The 21,443-nt window shown below is 42.2% G+C and overlaps 1 protein-coding gene across 1 annotated transcript in view; it reads left to right on the forward strand.

The window, feature by feature from the left end:
• Nucleotides 1-21,443, forward strand: part of PPP1R9A (protein phosphatase 1 regulatory subunit 9A) — a 315,687-nt gene that overhangs the window by 287,556 nt on the left and 6,688 nt on the right. The window contains 6 exon segments of the mRNA XM_035723249.1: nt 5,719-5,806; nt 5,912-5,995; nt 15,898-16,096; nt 18,125-18,244; nt 19,098-19,121; nt 20,218-20,400. Coding sequence (XP_035579142.1) covers nt 5,719-5,806; nt 5,912-5,995; nt 15,898-16,096; nt 18,125-18,244; nt 19,098-19,121; nt 20,218-20,400 — 698 coding nt within the window.

The raw sequence follows: 21,443 nt of genomic DNA on the forward strand, positions 1-21,443 counted from the left end.
GGCTCCCGACCCCGTGTGAAGTCTCCAAACCTAGCAGATCCCTGCGGTGCGTTCCCACGCTGCTCCTCCCGGCGGAGGAAGGGGAGTCTCCCCGGATCTGCCGTTTGTTGGGTTCCTGCTGGAGGAGCAGTGGCCCGACTGGGCCGCGGATCACAGTTTATGGCAACCCCGAGCTGAGAGCCTGCGCCTCAGTTCCGTCTCTGCAGCCGGCTTCCCAGCTCCGATACCTGGGAGCTCTGCTGCACACAGGCACCCCCGGTTTTTCTGTGACCCCGAGGGTCCTGGGACCACACTGTCCTGCGAGGGTTCCACCCCCCACTTAGCCACTGGAGCGACGTCCCTCAGCAGAGCCGGCTTCTAAAAGGTCCGATTTTGTGCTCCGCGTTCCTATCACTTGCCAGGGGCGGCCGTCGGAGGCCCCCTCCCCCACCGTCTATCGTCCCAAATATCGCCTCGAATTCACTTCTCCACACGTCCTACCTTCCAGAAAGTGGTCGCTTCTCTGTTCAGAGAGTTGTTGCTACTCTCTTCTTCGATCTCCTGTTGAGTTCGTAGGTGTTCAGAATGGTTTGATCCCTATTCAGCTGAATTCCTGAGACCAGACGAAATCTAGGTCTCCTACTCCTCCGCCATCTTGCTCCGCCCCCCCCACAACTGACTTTCATTCATCTTTTTCATCTTTATATTCTTGGTCCCCAGTGAAGAGTATGGCATATAATTGATGCTTCATAAGTTTCTTGGATAAATTACCCGGAGGTCTCTCCAGATAAGCAATGCAGGTCATCAAACCAAATCTGGCCCCCATGTGTTTTATAAATAAAGTCTTATTGGAACACAGCCACACTCATTTAGCTATATCCTGTCTACTGTCATGCCACAAACAGCAGAGCTGAGGAGTTGTGACAGAGATTGTATAGCCCACAAACCTCCAGTATTTGCTATCTGGCCCTTTGCAGAAAAAGCTTGCTGACCCCTGGTCTAGGCGTTCATTTTCTCCTACTCATGATTGCTGGGTAAACTCTGAAAATGTCTTAGTCCCTGGTTGCCCTTTATCTAGATTTTTAAAAAATAATAGACCATTATTTTTGGTCTTTGAAGTTACTACAAGGTAGTAATTAAGTTACAGCTGTACTTGACTACAATTTCAAGGGTAACAAAATGCTGGTATTACTGAACAACTAATTGAAGTTGGGTGTTTTCAAAATTGCATCGGTACCACATTCGTGAGTCATCATTTTGTTGTCGTATTTGAGGGACCTTGGTGGAAAGTGGGGTAGAAAGAGCCCCATGGTAACTGGATAAATGATAAACTTCTAACACCATTTCAGTTAAAGCAAGAGGAATTGTAAGATTATTTCCAGAGATCTGTAAGACAAGTTATATGACAGTAGAAAGCATGAAAATATTTTTCTCATGCTTATTCTTTGAGTAGCCTGATAATAATGTTTTGGTCTCTGGACTTCCATAGCAATGGACCTTTGTTCAGACCAGGTTAAGAAGAGTAAATTAAGCACTATCATTTTCTACTTGTGATTTCTAGAGATTCTAAGTTTATATGTGGCTGTTAGCACGTTGCCTGACACAGAACATGCCTTCAAAAATATTTGCTGAATTAATGTCCTGGCAAGTAGAACCTGGCTTTGCAAAATCTTTACAGGATTCATTTATTATTGATACATTACATTAGGTCCTTATACGTATAGAAATAGTAAATTTTATCATTGCTCAGAGGAGGGGCGAGGTTGTATCCAGCTGAGATTGGCAAATAAGATGACAAAGAATGTACAATTCGAGTGACCATCGAAGGACTTGGGGGGAAGAAGGACGGCCAAGGAAGGCAGATAAGGATGGAGGTGGCATTAGCAGAGACAGGCACACATGAGATGGGTTGAAAGCCTGCCTGAAGTGAAGCAGTTGGTTTATGCAGGTTAAATGGTTGCAGTAAAATTGAACTGCTATTTGAAATTAGATCTAGAATTTAAGTGCCTTCGATACCTCACTGTATCACTAGGCAACCACAGATGTTTGAACAGAAGAATAAAAAGGAAAAAAAAGAACATGAGGTGTGGGAAAGATGAGTCAGGAGACACAGGGAGAGATGACCTCGAAGGAGGAGCAGTAGACGATGAGGGAAAGAGTGACACAAGAGCCCATGAAACATAAGCTGCCTAGTTACAGGGGAAGAAAGTGAGGAGCTCAAAACTGACCACAGGGTCTCTAGCCTCAGGAAATATGGCCCTTTCATTAGGAGAAACAGAAGTCAGAAATATGGGATGAAGACAATTAGCTCATTTTTTAAGAGCATTTTTTAAAAAGATTTTATTTATTTGACAAAGAGAGCACAAGCACGGGGAACGGCAGAGGGAGTGGGAGAAGCAGACTCCCCGCGGAGCAGGGAGCCCGACGTGGAGCTCGATCCCAGAACCCTGGGATCATGACCCGAGCCAAAGGCAGACGCTTCACTGACTGAGTCACCCAGGCGCCCCTTAACTCATGTTTTTAATGAAGAAGGTGGTGAGCTCAGGAGACCGGCTGGGCTAGGGGGCAGATTTGGGAGTCCCCAGAGGAAAGGAAGACGTCAAGAGTCTGGGGCCCATGAGAGGAAGGAGAGTGCAGTACAAGAAAAGGCCGTCACACGTAGCCATCAGGAGACCATTTACTGCCTTCAAAACTGAAGGCCAGGTTGCCAAAGCGTGAAGCTGCCGCACCCGACCTGGGGGCTTAGACTTCTGATTGCTCTTGAAGGTAGTGTTGGAGAGATTCCAAAAAGCCTAATGGAAATTTTACAGAAAGCTAAATAAATAAATGAAAACAAGTCACTTTTTTTTTTTCTTTTCCTGAAATCATACCAATCCAGTGTTGGTTTTTGTGCAGACTGGAAGTTCTAATGTGCATTAAGGATGGATTTGATTGATTTAAAATAGGGAAGTGCATTATTACTTAATCTTGCCTCTTCAGCCTTTTGAAAGCATTCATTTAAGTGTTCCTTGGAACACACTTTGGCAAATGTGTGAGATAATGATGTGAGGTTGCCTAGCAGCAGCCTCTGTAATGGGCAGAATCAGGCTTTTAGTCCCAAGATGTCCACATAACTGCAACGCTAAGAGGTTACAGAGTGTTTCCATGTACATTGTCTCACCTGGTCCTCTCACCACTCGTTAAAACACTGCCCCGCTACCTCTAATTCAGAAAATAATTAGGCAGGCTCCTTTTAAACTTTGCACAGTCCTACCCATTAAGAGTTGCTTTAGGATTGATCTGGAGGAATCCAGCCCTTTTTTTTTCCCTTCTATTAAGAAAATTGAAATCTGGCTTTTTTTTTTTTTTTTTTATTGTCCATTAGCAAAATCACCTCAGAAGGGGTTTGTGCCATGTCTTTGGATTTTCTTTATGTGTATGCCTCACGTCTGTGGCTCTTTAATTCAGATACCCAGCATAATGATGCCAATATCCTTAATAAATATTTGAGGCTAGAAGTGGATTTTCACGGGGACATATTTCTGACTCGTGTTATTTCAGTATGTACATTCCAAGGGATTGATTGTTGTAATCCAAGTATCATTAACTAAAAATGTGAAAAGCTCATTGCTAAAAATCCTTAGAGAGTCTGTAAACATCCTGTGCTGCCACTTCAGAGCTTTGAACATAAACTCCTAAAAAATAACTGCATGTGCAATTCATGTTTTGCGTGTGTGTTTAGAAATTTATCCTGAAACACAAATAGGAGCAGAATTAATTAGCAGGGTTAATTAAACACTTCTGTAGGAGCACTGTTCTCTCTACAGTCCATGCCAGAAAGTTGCTGGAATATTTTTAATTTTACAAAGATAGAGACAGACAGCTAGCAAGGAGTAGTTTCACACACAAGGTTGCACCAAACATAACACGCCCTCTGTTAATCATCTCCGATCACTGGGCATGCTGAAACGGGACACTGAACAACATCCTTTGCCAAACAGTTCCAAGTAAAGCCGTAAGAATTATCTCCCATGTCCAAGGAGGAATAAGTGCCACCCGTGGAATCCAGCTCCTGCATTTGCCATTGAAGTCCATTCCCAAAGCCTCTCCTCTGATTGGTTTTTTGGCATCATGTTGAGTGTTCCCATCCCCCAGCAGCTGCTGCCCTTGAGAGCCAGCATAACTCAAAGAGGCAAAGATCATTCAGCTCCAAACACTGAGGAGATTTTGGCATCTTCCCCATCACAGGAGGCCAGCCAAGTTGTACTCCAACCCAACCTCTGAGAGAAGCCTTTCAAAGACATAAATGTTTTATAGCTGAGCCCCAGCTTAAGAAGTTTCCCCTATGCTCTGCCCTCTTCTGTCTCAGGACTGGCCAGAGGCCATTTGCAAGGGAGAGACCAGAAGAGAAAGCTTTGACTCGCCCTTTCTCCCCTAAACCTCCCAGACTCTCAGGGGTCACTTTCTGTGTTGGAGGTATGGGGGAAGTGGGCTGGGTTCCTGTCAGAAGGCACCAAAACCCAAAGGCAGGGCAGGCATGGAGGACAGAGCCTGGCATTTGAAGCAAGGAGTTGGAGCCAGAGAAGGAATAAAAGGAAAGTCATGTTGGTCCCTGCTTTGAATGTAAAGAATTATTTGATAGTGTTTATTCTTGCTTATTTTGCTCATTCCAGTATATTTGAAGGTAAAACTCTTTGTTTGTTTAATTTTACTATATTATGTTATGGTAGTCACCCTACATTTCATCATTAGTTTTTGATGTAGTGTTCCATGATTCATTGTTTGCGTATAACACCCAGTCCTCCATGCAGTACGTGCCCTCTTTAATACCCATCACCAGGCTAACTCATCCCCCCAACCCCCTCCCCTCTAAAACCATCAGTTTGTTTCTCAGAGTCCATAGTCTCTCATGGTTCGTCTCCCCTACGATTCCCCCTCTTCATTTTTCCCTTCCTACTATCTTTTTTTTTTTAAACATATAATGCATTATTTGTTTCAGGGGTACAGGTCTGTGATTCATCACTCTTAACACAATTCACAGCGCCCATCATAGCACTTACCCTCCCCAGTGTCCATCTCCCAGCCACCCCATCCCACCCATCCCTCTCCACTCCAGCAACCCTCAGTTTGTTTCCTGAGATTGAGAGTCTCTTATGGTTTGTTTCCCTCTCTGGTTTCATCTTGTTTCATTTTTCCCTCCCTTCCCCTATGGTCCTCTGTCTTGTTTCTCAAACTCCTCATATCAGTGAGATCATATGATACTTGTCTTTCTCTGATTGACTTATTTCACTTAGCATAATACCCTCTAGTTCCATCCACGTTGTTGCAAATGGCAAGATTTTGGGTTTTTTGATGGCTGCGTAATATTCCATTGTGTGTGTGTGTGTGTGTGTGTGTGTGTGTGTGTGTGTGTGTGTGTGTACCACATCTTCTTTATCCATTCATCTGTTGATGGACATCTTGGCTCTTTCCATAGTTTGGCTATTGTGGACATTGCTACTATAAACATTGGGGTGCACGTACCCCGAAGCTAAAACTCTTTGTGATGGGTATTGGGCCTCTGTCCAGCAGGACCTCTCCTGGCTTAACTGAACATTCCTCAACATAGAAGTGTTTCCTGTGGCTTTAGAAAGGCATACATTATTTTCTTTTACACTTTGGAATTGGGGTAAAGTCCTTAGATTCAGAGATGCACTGACTTTGACTCATGGCCTTAAAAAGAATAGTAATTGGTCTTTTTCACATGTGTGTATATCCTAGATGGTGCCAAAGGTCCCAAATCACTAAGGGCATCCAGTTCACTGGTGGTACAAGGAGGAAAAATTAAGCGCAAGTTTGTGGATCTGGGGTAAGCATTTCGTGATGTAAAAAACAAACCCTCTGTAAAAAAAAAAAAAAAAGCTAAAAGAGAAAATGTCAGTTTCCCCTTTCTGACTGTGTGCTGTCATTATAGGGCACCTTTGCGAAGGAATTCCAACAAGGGAAAGAAATGGAAAGAAAAGGAAAAAGAAGCCAATAGGTTTTCTCCAGGTAGCAGGTACGGGTGGGTGATCTCAACTTTCTGGCCCCCCTCCTCCCATGGCTAACCAAAATCAATGGTCAGGATCTGTGAGCTAAAGTGATCCACCTAGAGGCGAGATGGAAGAGAAATTGCACAATCAGTTTATATTTGTCCTAACCCCAGTTGTAGTCTACACTGGCGTTGGGTATATCCATTGGTTTAATTGCAGAATTATGGTCACATGAACGGTTTCAATAAATGTTTGTCTAAATACAGCATAAATGTATCTATGTGATATGTCAGTTAGGCATAGTTCAGAGTCTTTACCTGGTTACCCACAATACTAATATCCTCTTTTTTGTCAAGTCTGAAAGGGTAATTTTACATTGAAGTACCTTGTTGGTTTTTAGCACTGTTCTGTCCACATGTGAGAAGGACCTTCATCTCTTGCTGTACTCAGCTGTTCAACTGATTTTCTTCAGGCCCTACCAACTATTCTTATCAGTAAAGACTTCCCTATCAAAAAGTGAGCTTTGTACTGCATGTTGTCAAGTCTTCCCAATTTTATTCTGAGATTACAGGATTTTAAGTTTAAATTTGTATCTGGAAGCAATAAGGCATGGAGCTTGACTGCCTGGGTTTGGATCAGAGCTCTCCCAGTTAATACCTTTAAAATCTTGGACAAATTCTGTGACCTGTTTGCCTCCATTTTTTTGTGTGAAATAAGGGTAAATAACAGGATCTACCTAATAACTTTAGAGTAAGGATTAAGTAAGTTTTCATACAAAGCACGTCAGATAGTACCTGGCACGTAGGAGGCATTTAAAAATAATAATAATTAAGATAACAGTTTGCTATCATTTTTACTTGCAAGTTACAGTTTTACAGAGCAGTTTTACAGGTATCACTTTAGTCGATCCTTATAATAAGGTCGGGAGGCCAGAAAATAATACCATACTTTATTAAGAACCTCACCTTTGTAGAATTTAATTGATTTGCCCATGATTATGCAGCAAGCAGTTAACTCAGCGGGGCTTGTGCCTCCATCCAGATGCCTTTGCAACACAACACCTCCCTTCCACTTGTTTATGCACTGAATGATGCGGAAATCTCTTCACGAAATTTGGGAATCACCCCAACAGCGGTAGACTAAGGAAGAAACAGAAAGCTAATGATAAAAGATCATCAAATCATTTTGGGACCACTGATCCATTTTATAGGTCGTCCTCTGTTTTCTTTTTCTTCTTTTCCTTTTTTCTGGCAATACCAGTTGGTGAGAAATTGTACCTTCTTCCTGGGATTATAGGAGAGTGGGGTCAGGGATGAGAAGAGGGAATTCCCAAATTAATTGTGTTAGTCTGTTGTGGTGGTGGTTTGATCCTGTACAATGGAGAAAGCGTAAAAAGCTCTGTTTATATCGAGGACACCGTTCTTGGAAAAAATAAGTCCATGACCCAACTCAAAAGCAATTTAACTTTGTGTGGTTTTGGAGTGAGAAATATAAAACAGTCTGCTGTGTGCTTTAAAATTAGGAATAGGAAACGATCAAATATACTCAGGATAAAATACCATAAAAACTGCAAGTGTTTCAGGGAGAGAGACGCCAGATGCACAAGGGGAGAGAAGCTGGGACACTTCTGTAGTAAACACTGCCCTCCTTTTGGCCCCTGGACTTCTGAGGCAGTCACTTCCTCTCACCTTGAGGCTCCACTCGGAAAAGGATGGAAGGAAGTATCCAGCAGTGGGGAGAAGGTTTGACTGAATTTCATCCTAGTAGCCAGAGGCTATCACCTCCCTGTACAAACGCCAGGTGAAAAGCAAGCAAGTCTTGATTCTGTTGGTGAGCGCGCACTTTACTCTAGGCCAGCCCCAGGGAGTCAAGGGTGGGCTGTCACTGCAGCGAATGCCAATTTTGGAACCAGCAGCCAGCCAGCTCAGTATTTTTAAAATACTAACCCTGAAGTCTTTCTGCTTCACTGGTCACAAGTATTTACACGTGTACCAATGCTACAAAATAGTTTTCAATTGGAATCATAATTTTATAATTATCTGTAGTCATAGTAGAATTTTGGCAGGCCTGACAGGAATTCATGTAATTGAAATATATAGAACAAGGGAAGAAGAGGGAGGAATTTTTGTTTCACAGAACAATTTTTTGAGCTATCACAGTAGTTGGTTAACGCTAATCAAATCTAATGACAGCCTCTCTGCTCCTACATAGATTGATAATGGGCCCAGAACCTTTTAAAACATAGGTCAGAAAACAGAGTTACTGCCCAGTAGGGGCTTCCTGCAACTGAGTTGGTTTCACAGGGCCCCCGAAGGTGGGTGGGTGGTAAGCACCGTCAGCTTCAGGGTCCCACTGCAGTTGGGGGAGACTGGGAATGAACTCATCACCTCTGTGAAGCTTTCTCAGAAAAGAGAGGGAATGATTCATGAATTGAGTTAGTGATCTTATCTCTTAGGCTTTTCATTATTAGGCTGTAAAAATCAGATGAGGTCATTCAATCAGTTCTAGCCCGAGGCTGCGGGACTTTAAAGAGGCAAGACCAGAGGTTTGCTAAATTCGGTCTTGGTTTTAGTTTTTTCCTTCCTCAAGAGTTAAGAGTTTACTTTATTGTATTCCTTGGGGAGACCTAATGACTCACATGCACGACCAACATGAAACAAATAGATGAGGTTCAATAATTATAATAATAAATAAACCCTACAAAAAATATGGCTCGGTCCTAGCCTTTTCACATATGTGCTCAGCGAACATTCTGATTTAAACAGGCAGCATAGCAAAGAACAGAAGCAGGAAAGTGAGTGGGTTGTCAGAGCTTGTCGACAAAGGGTAAAAATACTACCCTCATTTTAGAGCAAGTTGCCACTGATGTCAGTAGAGTACCTGCTTTGGAGCTCTGTGGGAGAAGCTCCTGGTTGAGTGGCAGAATGGAAAAGCGTGTTAGCAGTTATGTGCATCTCAGAACAAGGCTAGACAGTGGCGTGTGGGAAAACGACAGGAAGAGAGATGACACACCTTTGTGGAGGTGAATTTGCATTCCCCTTAGAAGCGTCAACTGTGGAAAAAACACTGTGCTGGAATCCAAGTATTCATCCTGGCTTTGCCATAGGTAAGGCTCTGAATTTCCTAGACCTTGGTTTCCCACCAAAAAATAATCAGATGGATTAAAACTACATGGTCTCCAACTCCCCAGCCATCTCTGTCTGTACTATCCAATATGGTAGCCTCTAGCCAGATGTGACCATTGAGCACTAGAAATGTGGCTAGTCTATATTGAGATGTGTTGTAGGAGAAAATGCATGCAGGAGTTCAAAGACTTAGTATGAAAAAAAATGTGAAATACCTTATTAAAAATTTTATAATACTGATTACCTGTTGAAATAATAATATTTTGAATATTTTGGGTTAAATAAAATATAAATTAATTTTACCTCTTTTTTTATGTGGTTACCAGAAAATTGTAATTTATATATGTAGTTCATATTGTATTTCTATTGGACAGGGTTAATCCATATGATTCTATGAAAAACATCCTCTTTTCAGTTCTAACTCATTCTGTTGATCTATAAATTGGCATTTTTCCTGTTTATTTTTTTTACTTTTTTATTGAAGTATAATTAATACACAGTATTATGTTAGTTTCAGGGATACAATATAATGATTCAAAAATTTCTGTGTATTACTCAGTGCTCATCACAATACATGTGTTCTTGTTTGTCTATTCTTTTTTAAATCTATAGCTACTCTTCTGTGTTCCCAGTATAATTTCTTTACACACAGAGGTACAAAAGATGTAACAATATAATTTATTTTAAAGGCAAATTCATGGGGAAGAATAAGATAAAGCAAAAACTAACATTGGTACTTAAAATATAACATCTTCAACAATACTGTCATACGTGCCTGAAGAGAAAAGCACCTCACCACTGCCTAAACTTGACCCACAGAGGCACCCCAAAAAGGACCCAAAATTTCTTTAAAAAAAAAATTATTTAAAAAACAGGAAACAAAATGCAGTTGTAAATTGCCAGAGGAGAATGGCAAAATAATTTCAATGTGGCAAGTTTCAAGAGAGCGTTTAAGGCACGAACAACGATAATGAAAACTCAGTAAAGCCCCTATGGAGTGCTTAACTTTGACATAACAGTTCTGCGGGGTCTCCCCTTCACTTGATAGTTTTAATGCCCAAAGATGGCTTTCCTTAAAAAGAGGATTATTTGGGTTATAAATTAAAAGTAATTGATTCAAGTCTCCAGTTTTAAAACCTACCTTTTTTTGAGTTTCAGTTCATCTTACAAATCTTGTCATTTTGTTTATATATCCAGTAAAATTTTATAAAAAAATTTATAGAGACCCTTGAATAATGTTAGCTTGGCCTCAGTAGAGCCATCTTGTTCCCATGTAGTTGTCTATCCTGTTTTTAGAAAACTGCACTTATAAATTTAATCTGTCCGTTTTCTTTTTAAGTACGTCCCAGTGCTTGAAAGCTGACAAACTTTGACATTCCTAACACATCAACACTCTTGCACTTGAAAAAACTTTTGAAAATCTAGTCGATTAAAATGTTACCATAGAGGCTGTAAACATCCAGTGCTCTTATCACTTTGATTATTTTTCATCTTAACCAGTTAAATATATTAAGATAGAATGAATAGACAGACTTCTCTCTCAGATTTCTAATAATACAAATTTTCTTAAATCCTAAGCAATATATTTATTATTCCTAAATCTAACATTTTTGTTTTGAAATATCAAATTTTTATTTACATAATCATCTTGCTGTTTCATTTTAAACCTTCCCAGGATGGGGAGGACTCATTAAGGGAACAGTTTCCCCGTCTCCTATGAATGCAGAGGGGGCACAAAAGACCTTTTCCCTTCTACCCTCTGGGGTTTTCCAGCTGGAGTCCTATAAATTAGATTGACAGAAGACAGGTTAACAAGGGGAAAGCATACACACTGATTGAACGTAAGCTTTGTGTGATGCAGGAACCTTTATCAGGAAGTGAAGACCAAAGAAGTGGTTAAGCCTGAGCATTTTAATGCTAGGTTTGTTGAAGAGTGGAAAGTCTTGGAAAAAATGTGAGAGGACAAAAGGGTATGAACTAAGGGTAGTAAATGGGAAACTTCGCAAGGCCTCTTCGTTCCCCAAAGCATTGTTCCTTCAGATCCCTCTTGGTATCCCTCCATCTACAGACAAGGATGTTCCTTTCCTCCAGGTATAGGGAGGGCACCTCTCCCATAAGATCTTATGATCTGCTTCAGGGGCAGTGGGGAGGTCAGAGAACCCTTCACGTACCTGCCATTTCTCAGATTCCTTCACCTTAAAATATTTGCTATGCTAAGTTGTCATGTTCTGTGGTAGCATGTCCAGAACCCTGTAAGAAATGAAGGTTAAACACTACAGTGACCATCTCAGACGGGTTATTGGGGTTATCAATCGGCGCTTTGGACCATAACTCAGGGTCGAAGCAGGATGTGTCAGTGGTAGTTGGCCTGACCTGTAGGTGGACACCTGCTTGTCCTACCTGTTATCTTTGAGGGTCTCCAAGTGTCCTTCCAAAGGGGCTGGCTTTTACAACCTCAGTCTCCTCAGTGGATGTTAGAACCTTACGGAATTACTTCCTCTGATTTGAATAAAGGGAAGTCTGCACCCCTTCCTCTGAATGCACCTAACTTTCTTCAATTAATCTCCTTAACTACCTGCTTGAATTCTATATTCTGCTTTTACTTTTTCTGTTCTGGCAGTTCCTGAACTCCTAATTATATCTCGATGACATTCAGTTCACACACCTTGTATTCAAAGTTAAGACAAATCAAAAAAAAAAAAATTGCTATGGAATGTTTACCTGAGCAGCTTAATTTTGGGGTGCTGACCCCAGAATGAACTGGTTTCAAGATGTATGTATTGGGTTAACAGCTCTGTAAGGGTTGTTAATTATAAACCATTTAAATGCCAGGAAACAGTGATTACCCCCACCTCATCCCGCCCCCCCATGACAATTTAATATGACAGAGACTTAATTTGAAGCCATTCTTTTTCCCAGTTCCTAACAATAAAACAATCAGGGTTACATCAGTGACCTGTAATTCCATTTTTACCAAAAATGATAGTGAGACATTATTGTACAAGTTAAAAAAGAAGATGAATTACAGAACACATACCTATTTTGATCCTCTGGAAGTTATTTTCAGATCCATGAAACACTCATTTCTACCAATCTTGATTTTTCAAGGGGATTATTAAGGATCTCTACGAAGCTTATGCACCCCAGACCATAACCTGCTGTCAGAGTCAAAACTGTCTATGTAGGGAGGGAGGGAGAGAGGGAGGGGAGGAGAGAGGGAATGGAGGAAGGTAGTAAGGAGAGAAGGAAGAATTTTATGTTATTCTTAACAGATTTCTCCACCAAATGGGAAAGGCTATAAGTGGTCAGTAATGGTATGACTGCTTCCAAGCTCTCTCTGCTCCTTTTGTAGGCCCAAGAGTTCAAATTGTCCAAAAGGAAATTGGTATTTATTTTAGAAAGCATGTCTGTTAAGCTGATAGATCTGTAATTATGAAGTAATGGCGAGGTTCCTTTTTTTGATGAATATACCCTAGGTCCAAACAAATGGAAACATACTGACCATTCAGGATAGTAGGAGACACACAGAGGTTACCTCAGTTCATGGTGTTTTAGAGTCGAGGCTACCCAAAGATACAGCCTCAGCAGGGGCATCGCCAGACCTCCTGGAGACCCGGAAAATTCTCTTCAAAGGATTCCAGGACCTGGTGGTTTGCAGTTGTGAGGACACTGGTTATTTCCTTAGAAGTGGGCTTTCTTTGCTTTCTATCTGACAGTTCCTCCAGTCCTTCCATCATCTTGTATAGAAAGCTGGAGAAGAAAGCCTCTGAATGTCCCCCGAAGCTGAGCTTCCATGATGTCACTCATCACACTCACACTGTATATGGCCTCGGGACCTGTCTTCAGTGCTGGATATACAAGTCCTCATGGAATTATTAGTCTTGATATTTTCCTGGCAGTGAGGCTCTTATGAAAGAGTTTAATGATATGTGGTCTTGAGATTTTGTTTGAAATGTTCCATGGTCAGAATTTGAATCCAAAGTCCTTTTCAAATAAGGCATTAGGATGACAGCAAGTAGGCAATAATATTCTTATTTCTGCCTAATTAAAAAAAATGGGCATGGTGGTGGTTGTCCCAAAAGCATCATTACAAAGGCAGTTCACTTGGGAGCAGGACAAGATAGTCATGCTGTCATTAATTATGGCCTGTTTATAAACTTTAAAACAATATCCATATATTTAAGCACTGCTGTACCTTTTTGAATTATGAATGGCACTCTTAAAAAAAAAAACTTCCATGCTACTTTGATTAATTGATTTGGAAATGAATAACCAAAGGGGGAAATAATCCTTAGGTCCAGTTTATCTCAGATATGTCCAATGATAATGTAGGACTGCAGAAAAAAATATTTGTATGGTTCTGCACAGTTAGAGCTTTCTGGGCATTTTTACTGGACTGTGGAACTTGAGCTTAAAAGTCAGGCCTTAGAAGCTAAATTATGACTGGATAGATAGAACTGCAGAGATTTACCTCCCATGAGGTGTATGGTTTCATTTTCAAGGAGTGGGATGGGGGGAGGGGATGAGACCCAGCTTCAAGGAGACATTCCCAGGCTTGTTAAGCTGGAGACACTGGTCTTATCTCCCCCCAAGACATATATTACTTTCTGAAGGGTAAGAACCCAGGATCCTTCCCTAGTTGAATTTGTTTACATGAAGGCGATAAGATTTCTCTCCCTCTACCAGAAGGGAGGTGGGGACAGCACTACTGTCCCTGTCTTATCTAATCATCCAGATTGGTATTTTTTAGATTCCTCACCTGTAGACCAAGAATAGGACGACAACTGGCTTTCATTCTGTCACTCTGGAAAGACGAAAGTAGGGCATGGGGACCCAGTGCAATAATTTTCCGTAAGTAGTCACCCATTCTCCAGAAACCTCATATTTGCATTCAGGAAAATAGAAATAAATGTAGATACTAAAAACTTGCAAGAGTCAACTCAGACGTGTTAACATGCAGATTCCAGACGAACTCCTCCCTTCCTCTCTCCCAGATTCTAATTCGATAAGCCCAGGTGCCCAAGAACCTGTATATGAGCAGCTGCCCCGGGTGACTCTTACCGGTCTTGTTTGGGAAACACTGCACTGGTCCACGACCCAGGAATAGAAAGTGCTTCTTACAGAAAACCGGTCTGCCTCTGCTAGCGTGGTCTCTTAAGTCCAGTTCTTGTTCCCCCTCTACCCCGTCTTTTAATAGCAAGTAAGGAGACTTCGGGATACAGAATTTTTTTAGTTTAGACTTTAGGATGAGACTGAAGGTTGACACATCTCTCGTTGGGCTTTCTCTGTTATCTTTACAGTCCCTTTTATTGTTTTTTTGAAAAAGGAATTCACCATCATAATCATCAGATATATCCTGGAATCTTTAAATGACCAGTCATTATACTCACCCAACCTATGATCTCAGCATTCTGCCAAAACTTCTGGCATCTCCGTTTTCTTTAGTCACTATTTTTATAATCCCTTTACATTTGTAGATTGCTTTGCAGTTAACAAGATGCATTTACATTTATTGTCCCATTAGAGTCTCCCAGTAACGTTGGAAAGAACAGAAACAGGAGTTACACTGTTTATGTAAATGTGAAATATATTTTGAAATATTTGAAGTATATAATATTTCAGAATATTTGGAGTGCGACGTGAGAAGACTGAAGTCCAGAATGCGTGTGGGTCATGAGTTGTCTAGCTGTGGTGTGGAGGCACTTTTAATTGAAAGGCAATCTCTTTGCCGTCATGACATCAACAGCCAACAAATACTAGGCACTGTGTCAAATCTCCTTTGGACATATTGAGGGTTGACCTCTTCCCAGATGCGCAGAAACCACTGCCCATTCCTGCCTCAGCTCTTGATAATTCTTTTTCTCTAACCAAAAGATAAATATAAATACGCAAGTACATGCACTGATAAAAATATCTGTTTTCAAACTGTTTCTCAAATGCCTTTGAATCCTTTAAATGTTAAACATTATGCCTTTATACTTTTCACAGTTTCCCAAGCACTTTCACGCATATTATCTCATTTAATTCTTAACAACCACATGTGAGCTACATAAAATATCCACCTTTTACAGAGGAGAAATAGAGGCTGAGAGAAGGCTCAAGGCCATGTATTCGAGAGGTGACAGATCCTGGTCCTCCAAGGAGAGTGTTAAGACCTGCCGTCCGGTCTCCTCCGAGGGGGTGTGAGGGTGATTGGCTGCCACATCTGTCACTCCATTGATCACCTGGGTCGATTCAGCTGATGTGGCTAGCTAGCACTCCGATTATGATGAAAAACCAATAAGGTGTGTGTTCTGCTTAAAGTATCATAAGCCCTGAAATTTCCAAATTATTTAACTACCTCATTTTCTAAAGTCCCAAACTCTTGGAAGCATGAGTTCAGAGAAGGCCAGGAAAGAATGCTGGCTAAGAGCTAATGTCACTGGCAGTAAGGTACTGCTAGGTCACCCAAATAAGGGGACTGGTGTGGTGTGGTGGTTAACCTAATAGCAGTTCCAGAAGGACAGTGCCCCTCTGACTTTAATTCATCCACATGCACTTAATAGACACATTTCATAAGAATTCACTATGGCAATAGCGATATGAAAATGTTGACCATTGTTCTAGAATCCATTGCGATGCAAAGAAGATAGCTACTGAGATTAATGTCCTAGTCAAAAATGCAAAATTTTTCCTCTGTCGTGTAGAACCATTTGTCAAACTGCTACTTTGAACTTTATTCAGAGTCCCTTCAGAATTCAGTTGAACAAGTGTCACACCTGCCCTTCCTTTGTCTGACATGTGCATTTTTTTCCATAAAACAGGATCTTCAGAGGCAGGCTGGAACACTGGAAACCCAAGCCGTCTCCCGCACCTCACGCCTCCACCCGCTCGCCGTGCATGCCTTTCTCGTGGTTTAATGAGAGCCGAAAAGGATCCTATTCCTTCAGGGACCTGCCTTCACCTACAAGTCCCCTTCAGCCTTCTCCTGAAACTCTAATTTCAGATAAAAAGGGGTCCAAGGTAGAAAACACATGGATTTAAAAAGCAAACAAGAAAGCCCCAAATCCTTCCTCCTCTCCAATCTTTGGAAAGGATTCTCAACTTGTGTGTTTACTCTGGACCCGAGAAACCAATGTGATAACACTGCAATAAGCCATGCATGGTATTTCTTGTGTGGGGAAAAGGAAAGCCTCGTTTAACCGTCACCCTCTTTAATGCTATTCCATTCTAGATTGTACGTTAATCTTTGATTTGCCTGTCTTTTCACATATTGCTATTTAATCTCAGTTTGACAGTTAAGCCATGCTGGGAAAGATGCATTTGAATCATGGAACAGTATGATAGATCTGTTTACCAAGTATTCCACTTTAAATTACATTACAAGACTATCTTTATTATGCTCTTCGAGATTTACTGGAAAACAAATAAATTTGGGACTGAATATGTGTTCAATATATCTAAGTGAAACTCTTTAAAACAAACCAATGCTGGCATAGCACCCTTACTTATTTCTTCTTTTAAATCAAACTTCCCTGTTGGAAAACTTACAATCTCATCACCAAAGTTCTCTAACTTTAGCAGAATTAGAAAATATAATTGCATGGGTGTTGTCTGTTTTTAGATGCATGATGGTTATTTCCAGCATGACGCTGCAAACCTTATCTAACATTTTACTGAAACACATACAGTGGCTAACGTTCACATGTTGTTTGGTCTCCTTTTATCTGTGTTCGCTTTTCTTTCTCAAACAGAAACGTGTGATTAATGTGATTTGAATTTAACTCTTTTCTTGAGGTCAGCGGCTCACAGGGTCTTGACAGGGCTTGGGGTTGTGTGTCTGTTGACCATATCAAATAGTAATGTGTTGTGTTAAATGCTCTCCTGCTTACATGTTCTCCTAGCCTAGCTCTGCGTGCTCGCATTTAGTCTCCATGTCTGAAGTTTTAGCAAACGCTGGGGTTTGTTTGGAACTGAATTCTGCAGCCTCTGGCATGGTAGTTATTTTTGACAACCGACTGAACCCAGTGGCAAGGGAGCCTAATGGAAAACTAACGGGCCAGTTCCTAAGGAAGTGGAATATGGGACAAGATGGTGTTGGCCAAGGGCTTAGAGTTCCTCAGAAGCCAGTCATTCTAGAATTGCTAGCAAAAGAAGCTTTGGCAGCAGTAGACCACTTGGATCTTGAAACATTTTCAGTATTGGATCTGAGAAATCTAAGTGTAGTTGGAATAATTCTACCATTATCTTGCACTGGAGAGACTCCAAATTTGGTTTAAAATACTTTCACAAATGCAGCCATGTAGTCATTCTGAATTTACTGGACTTTAATAGCCACTGAACATTTTGATGAAGTTCTGGGGAAGTTTTTTGTTTTTTTTTCTTTTTACACCCCACCTCCCCACTCCACCGGCCCCAGGTGATTACTTGGAGAGTGTGTCTGTCCTGCAGCCTCTCTGGTGCTCTGCGGGCTGTGTAAGAGTTGTATTTTAGCATGTAACTACTAGTGTGTCGGCAGACTGTGACCTCCCCCAGAACTCATCATCTCGAAGGTTATATCCAGAGGGGGATCTGCCATTTCTCACAGTATTTATCACGGCCAGCAGCAAGTGATCCTTCCCAGGAGGTGCTCAAGCTACCTTTCTAATATGGATGGCCATCTGTTCCTAATAACTCAGGCTCTCCACACCATCTTGTATTTTTACTTGCACTGTTACTCATCACGAGTAGGGTCAAAGAAGATAGGCTTATTAATATTACTCCTCTGAGCTGTTGCAGAGGATAATGAAGGCTGTATCCTTGAAGAGGGATTGAAGAATGATTTCTCCAGAACACCTATCCTTCCGTCTGATGGAGAAAGCGCCCAGAATTCCCTATCAGTTACAAAAGGCCCAGTACTCTCCACCACCGCTGCTTGAAGGTCATCACCAAACTAAATCTGAATTTCTCCGAAGATGACTTTAAAGAGAACCTTTTTAGGACTTGCAAATACACCTACCTCTGGTTCCCTCACTGTGCTCATTTAACACTGAGCTTCATTTATTTTTACAGAATTTTACCTTCAACGATGACTTCAGTCCCAGTAGTACCAGTTCAGCAGACCTTAGTGGCCTGGGAGCCGAACCCAAAACGCCGGGGCTCTCTCAGTCCTTAGCACTGTCGTCAGATGAGGTACGCTCGTGGTGCTCACACAGACCCGCTTTCTCAGGTCATGCACTGTGCCCGTCACCTATCCCTAGGAAAACGTCCTTAAGTAGATTTTGCATGTAAATCATCGGGACCATGGTTTCTTGTTTGATGTGAAATCTTGATTTCTCTCTCTTTCCTCTCTCTATCTCAAAATGAAGGCAAAGTATTGTTTCTGAGCCCCTTGAAAGCTCTCCAGGGACCTCCCCCACCTTACTCTGACTTCATTGAGAGGACTCTGAGCAGGGGGCTGGGGGTAGGAGGCTGGGCACCAGAGAGCAAGAATAGGGGGCAGCTCAGAAATCACAGGGGAGTTTACTGACTGTCCATCCCCTCTCTCCCTCGCCTCCCCCACCATCACCCTTACCCCCGCCCCACCACCCCTACCCCAAGTCGAGCGTGGCCCCTGATTGAGAACCACTGCAGTGGAGAGGGGAGAAAAACTGGGTGAGGATCACTTATTTAGAAGCCAGGGTCAAATTAGCGTTGCCAAGAATTCCCAGAAGATCAGTGTGTTTCCAGAGAAACAGGAAATTGCATGAGTGATGGACTTAGTGCCCCAAGAGATAAGGAGAAGACAGAAATGCCACTATTTAGGGCGGGGGGCCGGAGAAGGAGAAGCACTGTACATAAAGATACTGTTGCTCCACATATTTGCTCTAAGTTATTTCTTTCTAACATGATTTTTGTTTTATAAAACTTGTTGTCTCTTAAATTTTTCTGCCCATACTCTTCAGGCCTGGTGTGATTGTAATTTTAAATCTTTGTACTATGTATGTCGTGTCTCCTATTTCTATAACACTTTTCTTTTTGATTCCTTTGTTGCCCCCCCACTCAGAGCCTGGATATGATAGATGACGAGGTGAGCTCTCGGTGGGCTGTGCGCCGTGGCTTCGGTGGTACTGTTTGAACCTCCTCTTCTGTCTCTGCAAAATGATTCAAAACTCAAACAGTACAAGAGTTCTTGTGTCTGTAGTGGAGGGTTTCCTTGTGTTAAATCATTTTGCTCTCTGCCCTTGTCTGTCCCGAAGTTTAAGAGATGTTTCCGAGGCAAGATGATCACCAGGTTCTACCTGCAGAGTCCCTTGATTGATTCCCCCATCACCACTACCTTGACACGGTCCGTTCTGTTCCACCTTCTCTGCCTTCATCTCGGCTTGCCCCATCCTGCCCCAGCCCGTCAGTCTCCCCGAGGTGATTCCCAGACCTGTCATCGCCTCCATTGCCTCTCAGCTTAGAGGTTCTAGGAACCGACTGCCCTCTGCGCTGGTCAAAGTGGTGTTCTGCACTGGGCAGAGCCCGAGATTCGGGATACACCACAAACTGTTGAGCTCCCCCGGTCACTCGCTGCGTGCTCCGGACAGACACGTAGACTGGCTGAGCCTCACTTTACTCATTTATTAAAAGTCATTATGGAACATTACCTGCCCCGCCTTCCTCACGGGTTTGCTTGCTGCACAAAGGAAACCCTGGCTGCAAGATTTCCCCTCATAATGCTTGAGGACTTAAGGCTTTGCTCTTTTAAGGGAAAGATACCTCAATATTTCTAAATGTATTTTTATATACCTCTAATGACTTACCAGAGGCTACACGCAGAGTGATGCATTGCATATAGAGATCAATCAAATACTTGTTTTCTGCATCTCATACTCTTTCCACGGTGTTCTGATGTAAAGGCTTGCAACATCGGAGTGTATTTTTCAGTAGGGAACACCCTACATTAATAATGCTGCTTTATCTGGGGGAGTTTTTAAATTTCCAAATACCTAACAAAAATGTAGGCGATAACTACGTGTGTGTGTTACACACACAACTTAGAACCATTAGCTTATTCATTTTATGGTTTAAAGATAAATGTGACTCTGGTAGGCAAGAAATTCCTTTTGATAGCATAATAAGCCGCGCTGAGCCATAGCATTTTGGTCCTTTAACAATACTGCGTAACATTCCTACCTCAGATCCTTGATGATGGACAGTCTCCCAAACACAGTCAGTGTCAGAATCGGGCCGTTCATGAATGGAGCGTGCAGCAGGTTTCTCACTGGCTAATGAGCCTAAATCTGGAGCAGTATGTATCTGAATTCAGTGCCCAAAACATCACTGGCGAGCAACTCCTGCAGTTGGATGGAAATAAACTTAAGGTAAAGAATTATATCTCTGTGTGAGGTTATCAGGTGTAAGTTGTGTTGCTCATGGTGCCTAAAATGTTTTCCTTAGACAAGAGCGTTCTGCATATCTGCGAGGGAATTCTCACCAACGGTCCGCAGAAAGGTCGTTGCATCATTTCTGAGTAGTAAACGAAGTTTCGGAAAGTTGTCAGGGATTCTGAATCAAACAGGAGGCTGCGGAGTAGGAGAGCTAGGGACTCACTCCATTGCTTCCACCGGGCAACACGTGGTCCATACGTGAAGTCTGCTGACTTCCTGTGTAGTAGGAGTTGTAATAATGGCCAAGGTGGACTTTTTGATCACATGAGAGTGAAACCTAGATCCACGAATCTTTCCTTCTTTATTCATTTCCTCTCCACCCCCGCTGCTCCCTGCACACCTCTCCAAAACTGGGACGATGTTCTCCTCAGAACTTTCTTCCCCAAGTATGTGCAGGCCGTGTGTCCCCCGCTGCATCCCACTGTCATTTCACCTGTCCAGTCCATCCCTTTTAGAGACTTGGGGGGCGGGGGGGGGGGGGCGGGGAATCCATCCCTGTGGGAAAAAAGGGCAAAAAGAGCTTACATTTGGCTCCCCACCCCCAACTTCAGTCCCCTGCTGGGCTGAAGGGCAGATGAGTATCCTTGACAGTCTTGAAAAGGTTAGAGATCAATCAATAGTCTGTGATTATGAAGGACCCATTGACAAGGCTGTCCCTGTTGGGGAGATGGATGCATCCCGCTGTTGATTCTGAAGGTCATGAAACATTTAAAGTACGCAACCAACTCCCCTTATTCTGAATTCCATGCTCACTAAGCAACCTCCTCATTAACAGGATTCCTTTATAGGTTTGCCTACAGGGAGGGAATGGCTAGTCATGCTGACATGAGCATTCCGGCCCCAAAGACATTTTTGGTCCTCATTGTAAATGACTCCATTGGCAAAAAGGAAGCCACTTCAGTTCTCCCTGCCCTTCTTGGAGCCCTCTATGGCAGCAGGTGCCCACTCCTAGCTTTTAAAAATATTGATGAGTTTAG

Source organism: Zalophus californianus, chromosome 12, assembly GCF_009762305.2.
Source record: "Zalophus californianus isolate mZalCal1 chromosome 12, mZalCal1.pri.v2, whole genome shotgun sequence".
Classification (NCBI taxonomy): Eukaryota; Metazoa; Chordata; class Mammalia; order Carnivora; family Otariidae; genus Zalophus; species Zalophus californianus.